This window comes from Stenella coeruleoalba (genome assembly GCF_951394435.1).
Source record: "Stenella coeruleoalba genome assembly, chromosome: 6".
NCBI lineage: Eukaryota > Metazoa > Chordata > Mammalia > Artiodactyla > Delphinidae > Stenella > Stenella coeruleoalba.
The window spans coordinates 93,367,840-93,380,127 of NC_137151.1; the positions used below are offsets into that span (position 1 = coordinate 93,367,840).

The 12,288-nt window shown below is 42.4% G+C and overlaps 1 protein-coding gene across 3 annotated transcripts in view; it reads left to right on the plus strand.

The window, feature by feature from the left end:
- Window positions 1-12,288, plus strand: part of AOX1 (aldehyde oxidase 1) — a 69,651-nt gene that overhangs the window by 27,838 nt on the left and 29,525 nt on the right. For all 3 annotated transcript variants that reach the window (XM_079924058.1, XM_079924060.1, XM_079924059.1), the window contains 5 exons: window positions 2,561-2,730; window positions 3,078-3,204; window positions 5,403-5,525; window positions 8,845-8,941; window positions 11,675-11,799. In XM_079924058.1, coding sequence (XP_079780184.1) covers window positions 2,561-2,730; window positions 3,078-3,204; window positions 5,403-5,525; window positions 8,845-8,941; window positions 11,675-11,799 — 642 coding nt within the window. The remainder of the gene's footprint in view (window positions 1-2,560; window positions 2,731-3,077; window positions 3,205-5,402; window positions 5,526-8,844; window positions 8,942-11,674; window positions 11,800-12,288) is intronic.

Below are 12,288 nucleotides of genomic sequence, written 5' to 3' on the forward strand. Positions count from 1 at the left end.
GTCCACCTTTATTTAACGGTGCCTAGGCCAAGTTCTAAATTATTTTTCTTCATAATCTTCTGCTTTCTAGTTTATAAAGTCAGGATGAACACAACCACCACAAAACAAAACACAGAGACTTAGCCAACATTCCTTTTCTGGTGCATTGTCTTGTACTAACTACAGAATTGAAGTTTACATTTAAGTGAAGCAAATATGGGCTTTAAAACAATAAAGGTTTATCAGTAAGTATGTATTTTACTGTAAAACAGTATATTTTATATGAAATAGGAATAAGTTCAGAGCATCCTACACATATGTCTTATGCCAAATTCATTTGAGAAATGACTCTACTTTCTACATATAATTGTCAGGGAAAGTTTGGCTGATATCTTACTTGTTGTCATTTATAGTATAAAAACAATAGGGTTTTTTTCCTCATTTCTCTAATAACCAATAAAAATGCTGAACGCGTTTTCGGATTACATGTGCCACTCTCCCTTTCCCTCTGACAGATCAGAGGTTTCTCCAGGTTCCTGCCTAGAGAAGCTCTGATCTATCTCAAGCTGAAGGTATATTTTTTGAGTCCCTCAAGTAGGTTGGCAGTGACTGACAACCATTCTTCCCGGATCTCGTGAGCAGCAGAGGGGCTTGGGGAGGTGTCTTTTTACAGATACCTTTATGTAAAGTTCCCATTGTAACCATGCTGGCTTTCCTCCATTCATGGTATTTGGTAAATGGAATCCAAATGTTCAGAAAGGCAAAACGCCTGCATGAGAAGAAAACATGACCGTTGATCAGTGGGATCCCAGACAGCTAGGGTCTTTCCCTTCCATTCTGGGCAGCAAGAGCCTCAGAGCACTTTCGTTGAACCAAGGGAAGCTCTGACTCTGGAAAATCTGCAGCTATGATCGACATGAGCTACCACTCTAGATGGAATCAAACATCTGATGTATTGTCAATATGTAACAAGTAGGCTTTCTCAAACTGCACATTCTGGGAATCAAATTCAAATGTATTTACTTTTTAAAAATTTCTCAGATGCCTTACATGATGCTGAGCTGGAAACAGGTCAGCTTCTATGGCTTCTTTTCCTCTCAGTAGAGGTGCTGACCAGCATGTGTTCTGTTGGTGCCTTTTCTTTTTTTTTTTTTTTTTGCGGTACACGGGCCTCTCACTGCTGTGGCCCCTCCCGTTGCGGAGCACAGGCTCCGGATGCGCAGGCTCAGCAGCCATGGCTCACGGGCCCAGCCGCTTCGCGGCATGTGGGATATTCCCGGACCGGGGCACGAACCCGCGTCCCCTGCATCGGCAGGTGGACCCTCAACCACTGCGCCACCAGGGAAGCCCTGTTGGTGCCTTTTCTGTCTTCCCTCCTACTGTGTGATGTAGTGGAGCACTGTGAGCCTCATCTCAAAGAAAGAGCCCGTGTCTCACCCAGGCTCAGGGTGACGCCGTGAAAAGCGGTGTGGAGCAGCAGATGGGGTGGGAAAGGGAGCCTCCATAGCTTTTTCCGGGCCTTACCTTGGCCAGCCCTCCTCCTGCCCGGGTCTTCCTGAGAAAGCCTAGGGGGTCTGGCCTCAGCCCTGGTGCCGGATGCAGTACTGACCCCGCGAGGTGTGGACGGGGCAGCTCGGCACTGCTTCGCAGGCGGCTCCTCCCGCAGAGCTCCAGGCCCCAGAGCTGCCTTCTTTGAGAGGAGCCTTTTGGGAGTGGCCGCTTGGCTGGCAACTTTCCTGGAATTCCCACCTCCCACAGTCCCATCACCGGACCCCTCGGCAGCCTCAGCCTTGCCCCTGGCCTCTGAGCGTGGTCTACACCATGTCTCTTACCCCTTCTTTCTTCATACCTCCAATTCTTCTCCCAACCAAGAAAGCTAACAACTCTCTCATTTTAAAATACTGGAGGAGATGTTATGTTTCTTAATTTCGACTTTGGTTAATGAAGCATATTTAAGGTATACCAGTGGCAAGACATTTTACTCCGTGGGTCTCTAAGAAAAAGTCGTATTAGTGAATCATTCCTCAAAATGCAGCTTCCTTTGTCTTCATTCTTTATCAGGATTGTCTGAGTTATGAGTCTTACCAATTATTTCTTAGACTTCCTCACTCAAAGAAGAAAATAACAAAAGCTCTTGTGGTTGAATGCATGCACTCATTTTCTATAAACATGGTCATCAGGCTTTTCTGCAAAATAGTACATGTACCATGCTTAGCTACAGCAGTAAAATAATTTTGATAATAAAAGTTAAAGAAATACATAAGCATTTGCAAGAGGACATCATTTTCTATTGTCAGGAAGAAAGATTTATATTCATTTACTTACACAAATAGAATTTGCATTAGAGACGTTTGTGGTCTGTATCAAAATAGTGGGCAAAAAAATAAGAACAACATCATGGCTCTACATCCCAGTTTGCCTACTGAATTATTGAAATAGGCTTACTGTCCTGGTGTTATTAATAGTGACGTCTTTATTTTCGAAAGTGTTCTGGTTTGGATGTAAATGATATAGCTCCCCTCTTATGAGAGATGTGCATAATACGATTATAAAAATGATATGTTGATTATTGATTAAACAGAATGCAGACCCAAAGCAGCTCCCTGAAGACCCAGTTGGCCATCCCATCATGCATCTGTCTGGTATTAAGCATGCCACAGGTGAAGCCATCTACTGTGATGACATGCCTGCAGTGGACCGGGAGCTGTTCTTGACTTTTGTTACAAGCTCAAGAGCTCACGCTAAGATTGTGTAAGTGATAAGGTTTTTACCCAGTAGACAGAAATGATTGCCTTTTTTGGCCAAGTCACATTAGTGAAAAGTAACGGTTTGAAGAGGGTAAGCTATTTGTTGGCAATGTCCAATGTATTAGATTTGAAGTGAAATGGGATCAAAGTGTAGGCTTCACCACAGTTTGTCCCTCCGTATAATAACTTCATTGTCCCAGGAATTTTTCCCCCATTGTCTGGCATAGAACTATTGGAGGGTTTTGGATGTATCTTCCCTCTCTCGTATCTTATTCTCGGATTAAGCAAGTTCTCTGTGGTCTGCAGGCTGCGGGGCCACCCTGAGTAGCCCTGTTCTGTGTTCTCATCTAGGTCTGTGGATCTGTCAGAAGCTCTCAGTCTGCCAGGTGTGGTGGACATCCTGACTGAGGAACATCTTCATGGCATCAACTCCTTCCGCCTTTTAACCGTACCTGAGAAACTTCTATCGACAGATGAGGTACTGCATTTTTGCTTTCTGTTTTAAAAGTAACTTCCTCAGTTTATGACACTTCGTATTTTCTTAAAAGATAACATTGAACTTGGCACATCATAAAGGATTCCAGTATTCTTTGAATGCTTATTATAAATCACTATATTCTAATAGTGAATTAGTTCAAAAATATTCATTTTCCACGTAAGTAAAGAAGTTGACTAGTTATATAAAAGATACTTGAGTGTTTTATATTTTCTAGTAGTAAGATCATGTGTTGCTTTCATACTTATGAAAGGATATATGAGAAGAGAATAATGACTTTTATTTTCTGATACTTTCCCTGAGAATCCCTTGCCATTGCCCCAGTCTCAGTCCAACGTCCAAGTTCAAGGGGTAGCTCCACCATGGAGTCTTTCCTTATCCTTTAATCCAGGAGTTCTCTCTCCCTCTCGGAACTCACTCTCTCTCATTCATTCATATGCCATATGTTCAACAGGCATCTTTTAAGTGAGCACCTACTGCCGTAGGTGAACAAGACCCCTGTGGTTCTTGCCCTTGCAGAACTTAAAGTCTGCAGGAGAAGGCAAAGTGGACCTTTATTGCACTTTCTATCTTATATTGAGCTTATGTCTATGTCTTACCTATTTCTCCTACCTAGTAAAATGCCTTGAGTGAGGGCCCACGTCTGATTCATCGGCATATTCCATACACTGCTTCCTACAAAGAAGAGTCAATGAGCAGAGGAACAGTGATAGCATTGTTGCCATTTGAACGTTTCAGATGATTGAAACATTGACTACTGTATCTCAGGTTATCGGAAGATGCAGCAAGGGCAGTGTCCAGAAGGTTTCCTGCATAACTCCAGATTCTCAGTTCAGTGTTTACCCAAAAGAGCTTTATCATTTGCAAGAGTCCCTGCCTCTGGCTCTCACTAGCAGACACAGTTGATAAAAATGAAAGTTTGGTGACTGAGAGTCTGAAGTCAAGGTTGAACCTCCCCCAAGGCAGAGGACAATGAGAGCTATGGCCTTTGCGTAAATGTTAATTAACCAAGCGAAGCCCTCCTGGGCCCTGAGGTGTGTGCACGTTGATTCTGAGCATCTCAGGGGCGTGTCTGTGAACCAGGTCACAGGGCAAGACCCACGTCTGTGGAGAGCGGAGAACAGAGCTGTTGCGAATGATTGCCTCTGTTAGTTTCATTCCTTTTTTTAACATTTGTCCTTAGCATGCTATATCTTTAAAAATCGTTTCATTGCAGAAATTTTAAACACACATAAAAATAGAGACTAGTACAATGAATCCCCTTAGGCCCATCACCCAGCTCCAACCGTTATTAACACTTGCCATTTTTGTTTCATGTGTCTCCCCACTGCCCCCGCCCACCCGTACCCAACACCCTTTTGTGTGTGTGTGCTGGATTTAACTTTTCTTTAACTACCATTTTTGTTTGGTGATAAAACTACTATATGTTCATTGTAGAAAAGACCTAATAATCTAATGTCGTTCTTAAAAATGAGTGATTATGTTTTGATTTGGATCTCAGTAAAAGGTGGGAAAGAGAATCAAAGGGTCATATGACTTCTTCCAGTCCTGTTTTACCTCTCTGGAGCCTTAGCCTTGTTTATCCCCATCCGCTTTCTACCCTGGTCCCTGGGTGACCTCCTTAGGCCGCCTACCTACCCCACCTGCTGGTGAACCGAAGAATGCTCCGGGCTCACTCTTGGCTCCTGTAGTCACTTCTCTCCGTGAAAAGCCTGTGCTCCACCACAGTTCAGGGCAGACATGTGCTCACCAGCAGTGCTGCATTATCACTCTCTCCCTCCTTCCTCTCTGGGTGAGATGGTCTGTGCTCCCGGTTCATGAAGGAGAGGCCACTTCTCAGAATGGCCCAGCTCGTGGTGTGGCAACCCCAGGTCAAACCACGGGACTGACTCTTCTGCTGTACATGAGGCAGCCTCAGACGTGTCCCTCTTCAGCCACCGCTGCCAATGATGCAGCTCAAAGACCTGCACTCTCCCAGTGCCCGAGGTCAGCAGACCAACTCTGACAAATGTGCTTCCCTACCGAAGCCTTCGTTCACCACAGCACTGCGGTTAAGTCACACGTGAAGGGGTCATTAACTGTGTGTCTAGCTCTGTGATAGCAGGGAGGCGGGGAATGAACGAAAGGAGAGGCCCTGGTGCCTGCCCTCCTTGGGAACAGAGGTCTTTTCTGTGTTGTAGGTATTTTGCGTGGGTGAGCTTGTCTGTGCCGTGATTGCTGATTCCGAGGTTCAGGCAAAGCGAGCTGCACAGCGAGTGAAGATTGTCTACCGAGATTTGGAGCCACTGATCCTGACCATCGAGGTAATGAGTTCAAAGGTTGCACCAGAAGAGCAGATTTCAGTGGCGTATCACTTAACATGCTTTTGACTGCAGAAACAGGAAAGAAAATCCAACTCAAAGTGGCTTCCGAAAAACAGGGGCTCTGTTGGCCTCAAACTCTATCAGTGTTAGCAAGAAAGCTGATCTTCTGCCTCTCCTCCTTGCTGCCCATGGTACAGGCTTTATCTCCTGTGGTGACAGGTTGGCAGCCAGGAGCTTCCAGTTCACGTCCAATAAGCAAGAAAGGATGCCATTGTCCCAACATCCCACGAGTAGGTCACATCCCTCTCTGGATTCATGACTGGCAAGAACTGGTGGTTACTGCTGGCGGGGGGGTCAGATTTCTTTGCGGTTTATGGGCTGTATGGGGGAGTGATGGAGACCTAAACAGAAATCTGAGCACTATTTGGAAGGGGACAGGTGAAAAGAATGCTGGATGGGTAACCCACAATGTTCAGGAGAGGGGACACACCCTAGGACTCCATATACACCTTCACCCAGACTCTTTCAGGTACACAGTGAGAACCAACAAGATGCTCTATGAAGCATATATTGGAGACACTAGTTTTAGATCCTTTAATGCATATCTTAAGTAAGTATGAGAAATAGATCCTATGATGCCTACAGCTATTTTGGCAACTTAAACAAATTGGGGAACTGCATTTCCTATCCTGTTTTTTAAAAAGGATTTTGAAATTTATAAAGGTTTTCAGACTCATCTCCCTGAAATGATATGAGTATTCTTCTGCATATATTTCACTGGTTCTTATAATTTACTAAATAATAAAAGCATGAAAGTTGGGAAAGCATCATGAATAGATAAGATTCAGCACATACAGACTCAGTGTAATCTCGGAATACAATATTATCTCCACAACATAATAAATAAATTGGGCTCTAGGTGACTAGCATGCCCTGAGGCAGAAAATAAGGAAATAAGTTGGCCAAGATTAGTGTCTCCAGGAGAACTTGGCCTTGGTTATGTTTCCTATCATGCTGCTTTATGCCAAGGAACATAGTGTTTGTTTCTGGACAATGTCCTCAGTGTTCTGAAATTAAAATAAAATCATGTCAAGGAGACAAAAACATAAAAGTTTAGTTGGAGTCCAAGAGTGACTATGCTTTCCAAATTTTCCTGGCCAGTTTCAAATTCAAACATTCTGTTCCCTTCTTAAACCCTTTTCATTCATGTGTTGCCTGCTCTTCTTGCTTACTTTATACATTCCTTCCTCAACATTTTGTTTTAGAGTTAGGCTTACTTCTTAGTAAGAAATTATGTCTGTAATACTTTATCAAAAATCTTGTTTGTAATTCTTGGCCCAATTCCAGTAGCTAAATATCTTCCCTTCCCCCTCACCCCACTTTCCAGCCAAATAAAATTCCAAATAAGCAAATAGACACCACTCTCTTCCCACCCCTTCCCCCCCAACTTGGACCGGCACATCTCTAATTGTCTGCCAGAGAATCTCAGCATCAAATACCAAACTTTGACATCGTGGAAAAGAGCTACCTCTTTATATCTTTATATATGTTTATATCAGAGGTTAAGCTCTCCAGGGTTAATCAACTAGATCAAGTAGATTTAATCAAACTGTATAGCAAGGAAGTATGTCCTGCTCCCTACACATTACAGTTCTTTTTATCACTTTGCTGACCAAGAAATATTCAGGAAATTAGCTCCAAGTTACTCAAAGAACAAGCAGCAAGGGAAGTGGAAAAAAAGATTAAACTTAAAAAAAAATTGGATTTATAAAACTTAATTTCTGTTTTGAACCTAGAATATCTGAGTCTTAGATTAATAAGAAAATCATATGAATTGATTCCATTAGGAAGTGTGTTATCAATCAAAATAGGATGAAAACAAATGGATCTCCAGCACTATCACTACTGTTTAACCTAGCTTATGCTGTTTTGAATTTTTAATAGTTTGAGTGGGGAAATGCTATCAAAACCCTTGGCTCACGGGGTCAGGCTGATGACCATGGTGAGAAAACTATGCTCCCGACCAGAATCTCTCATCAATCGTCATGGTCAACAACGTGACCATAGCTAATACCTAGAGTTCTCTGTGTGTTTACCTTGTTCTAAGCAGGTTTCCTTCATTAACTCACTAAATGCTCACAACAATCCTATGAGGTAAAAACAGTTGTTATCCCCATTCTGATGCAGAAACTGAAAGACACAGTTACCCAAGGTCCAGCAGCTGATCAGCAATAGAAGCGATCAACAGACACTCTATCAAAGACCCTTGGCCCCATGGTAGTAGAAAAAAACCAACCCACTTTTTGAATGGAGGAAATGGCAGGATCACAATAGAACATCCCGTAAGGTATACTGATAGGTCTAGACACCGATTGGTGGCCAGAGGGAACCAGAGTTAGGAGAATCCCTAGCCGCCAGCAGGCTGGAATTTCATAGATGGACAATAATCCATTGTAGAAATTCTGGCAGGAGCTGGCATGTCACGTTTGCCAAGGACCCAGGGATTACAGCAAGATGAATTCCTAAGGATAGATAAGAAAACCAACCTGGATTATTATAGCTACATCCCTGATTATGTGTACCTACTACTGTACCCCTTTCAGTAGGCATCTGGGAGAAGCCATTAGGAGCCAGAATATAAGTGGATTTGTGGTACCCACTCTGGACTTGTAATGGAATCTTTCTTCCAGGGCTGGAGGTCCCAGGTGCAAATGCTGTACTCATACCCCCAGAGGAGCTTGGGGCTGGCAGGCAAGGCCACCATGTCCTTATCACTAGAGTGTCTTCAGCTAACACTGACAGAGCACTTATTATATGCCGTGTAAGCTCTTTCATGCCTCATTTCATTCTATTCTTTCCACAACCCTATTGGAGCTATGTGCACAACTCTACCTTCATTGTACAGATGAGGCTCAAAGAAGTGAAGTAACAGACCCACAGTCAAACAGCTGGTAAATGGAGAAAATGGACATAACTCTGACTGGGTCCAGAGCCCAAGATCTAAACCCCTGTGCCTTGTTACACTGGCTGCATAACATGGGCTGTGGAATGAAAAGAATAATCTGCCTGGAAATATTAGTTCCGTAATGGGACCACCTGGTGCTAGGTGTTTTCTGAGCATACTTTTTTTTTTTTTGATGCGGACATTTGCATTTGCTCCATGGGGAGTCTTTCTGCAGCCTGGTTCTCAGCTCAGCTCATGCAATTCCAGAGCAAGAGAAGCACTGCGCAGACTCAGACGATGCAGCATCACATGTGGCTACTGCTGTAGGGCTGGGTCTCTTGCCCCGGGGGCCTCACTTTTCTGTTCTCTTTCTAGGAAGCTATACAACACAAGTCCTTCTTCGAGCAAGAAAGGAAACTGGAGTATGGAAATATTGATGAAGCATTTAAAATGGTGGATCAAATTCTTGAAGGTAAAACTATCTGAAAAGAATGATGAGAGGGGAAGCAACCCCGGCCTGCCCAGTTGTTATACAGATGGTGTCTGTTTTCCTGAAGGTCTGGAAACTGAGGCTCAGAGTGGTTAAGGAGCACCGTCATACAACAGCCACTAAGCCACGAAGCACTGTGGATTGATAGCTTTTTTCAGGATTTCCAAAGCCCATGTTTCTTTCTGTTTCATCCTTTCTGACTTCTCCCTCCCCCCTCCATCTCTGCTTTCTCCTTCCTTTCTTCTTTCCTTCCCTGTCTCCTTCCCCCACTTCCTTGCAGACTTCCTTTAGTTATGTATATATGTAATGAAAATTAAATTTCCCTCCTGGAAATCAGTTGATTTGAACTTTCCAATAAAATTTTTGTAACTTTTTATTTTGAAATAGTTTTAGATTTCAGAAAAGTTGCAGAAACATTAAAGAAACTCCTAATTACCCAGATTCCCCAATAGACATTTCATGACACTTGCTTTATCATTCTGTGTGTGTGTGTGTCTCTGTCTCTGTCTCTGTCTCTCTGCCTGTCTGTCTGTCTCTCTCTCTCTATATATATATAGAGAGAGAGACATATGCACGCACACACTTTTTTTTTTGAGCCATTTGAGAGTAAGTTACTGACTTGATGCCTCTGTCCTCCTAAATACCACAGTGTCCATTTTCTAAGAACAAGGATATTATCTTACATAAACATACAGTTGATTTTTTGTTTTGTTTTTTTTGCGGTACGCGGGCCTCTCACTGTTGTGGCCTCTCCCGTTGTGGAACACAGGCTCCGGACGCGCAGGCTCAGCGGCCATGGCTCACAGGCCCAGGCGCTCCGCGGCATGTGGGATCTTCCCAGACCAGGGCACGAACCTGTGTCCCCTGCATCGGCAGGCGGACCCTCAACCACTGCGCCACCAGGGAAGCCCCCATCTGAGAATGTCTTTTTAATTTCTTTTTTATCCTTGAAAGATATTTTCACTGAATATAGAATTCTGAGTTGACAGGTCTTTTAGCACTTGAAGAAATATGTTATACCAGTTCTTCTGGCCTCCATGGTTTCTGATGAGAAATCTGCTGTCTTTTGAAGTATTTTTCCCCAATAGGAGAGGCAGTGTTTTTCTCTCTCTTCTTTCAACATACTTTGTTTTTAGTTTTCAGAAGTTTGACTGTGATGTGTCTTGGCATGAGTTTCTTTGGTTTATCTTCTTTGGGATTTACTCAGCTTCTGTAAGTTGGTGTCTTTTACCAAGTTTGGGAAATTTTCACGTATTACATCTTCAAATACTCGACTTTAATGACATAGATGTTCAGACTTTAATCTTAATCACAACTGTGTCTGAGGCTCTACTCATTTTCTTTTCAGTCTATTCTCTCTATTGCTCAGGTTGAGCAATTTCTATTGTTCTGTATTCTTGTTCCCTGATGATTCCCACTGTTCTCTCTATTCTGTTGTTGAGCTCATCCACTGAGCCCCTTATATTCTGAGTGTTGTATTTCTTAGTTCTAAAATTTCCATTTTGTTCTTTTATATCTTCTGTTTCTTTGCTGAGATTTTCTATTTTTTTTCATTTGTCCCAAGTGTTTATGTAAATTAAAGCATTTTTATGATGGCTGCTTTAAAATCCTTGACAGATAGTTCCTACATCTGTGTCATCTCGCTGTTGGCATCTGTTGATTGTCTTTTCTCATTCAAGTTGAGTTCTTGGTATGATGAATGACTTCTGATTTTACCCGGTTCACTTTGGATATTATGTTGTAAGACTTTGGATCTTATTTAAATCATCTATTTTACCAGAACTCCTCTGACCCTGTGTTGGAAGGAACGAGGGGTGATGTCTTGTTATTGCCAGGTGGAGCATGGAAGTCCAGGTTCCCCGTAGGGTCCCCATTAACACCACCCCAGCGGAAGATTTGGGGTACCTCATCACAGCTTGATAAGGGTGGAAGTCTAAGCTCCCCACTCAACTTTTGCAAACAGAGATAAGTCTTCAGTTTTTTCTGTAGTGTTTGGCTAGAGCAGAGTAGGTATTGCATAAAAGTTTTCTGTCTTGATAGGCTTCCGCTCTCCTGGTCCTTTGGCTAGAGAAAGTAGGCTTTTCTTGGGGGATTTTTTTTCTCTTTGCCTGTTGGTGTTTCTGGATTTCTGCTTCCCTGGCACCAAGTCTGGGATATATGAAGCAAACAATAACAAAACCCACTGAACTCAACATTGTGTCTTTCCTTGGGTCCCAAAGTCCCTAGCTGGTTTGCCTTTTCCTCTACTTTTCAGAACCTTCTTATGTTTCTTTTATTACATATAATGTCCAGAATTGTTAGCTGTACATAGAAGAAGGAACAGGGAGAAATATATCTACTCCATCTTGTCTTGGAACTGGAATTCTCCTTGCTGTAGTATTTTGACTCTGAAAAGTCACACATCTTTCCCTATCACTCTAAGACCTACCCTGCTGGCAGACATGACACATTCCCCTGCAGAACTCTACTTCAAATATGCAGGTATAATAAAAGCTAAATATTGTTATGTTTGGAATACATAAACACTTGGAACAAATGAAAAAAAATAGAAAATCTCAGCAAAGAAACAGAAGATATAAAAGAACAAAATGGAAATGTAACCCACTGCCCCAGCAGAAGCACTGTCGTAATTTCTCTGTAATGAGATAACACCTGAGGGGTGCTACCTGTCCTATCTGACTGCCTCCTTGATTCTGGAATATTTTCCTCTAACAGGTGAAATACACATGGGAGGTCAAGAACATTTTTATATGGAAACCCAAAGCATGCTTGTTGTTCCCAAAGGAGAGGATCAAGAAATTGATGTCTACGTGTCCACACAGTTTCCCAAATACATACAGGTAATGTGGGGACCATTATGGAGGGGACATGGCTAAGTGGTTTCTGTCAACAAGATATACCAAGAACAATTTAGAACATTTTAGAAACTGAAGGCGTTTGGAATACTAATAGCCATATCCATTTGGGTATTAATAACCATACAACTTTAAAACTTTTAAGATAGTATTATGAAAGTAATGGCCTTCTGTTTGTGGGTCTGTAACTTTAAAATCAGTTATGGGATCAGCCGGTCTCTTTTTCTATACTCTTGACACTGTTAAGAACACGAAAGAAATGATGACTATAGTCAACACTGCTGTATTATATATGAAAGTTGTTAAGAAACAGATCCTAAGAGTTCTTGTCACAAGGAGAAATTTTTTTCTTTTAATTGAATCTATATGAGATGGTGGATGTTAACTAGACCTATTGTGGTAATCAATATATGTAAATCAAACCATCATGCTGTGTACCTTAAACTTATACAGTGATGTATGTCAATTATTGCT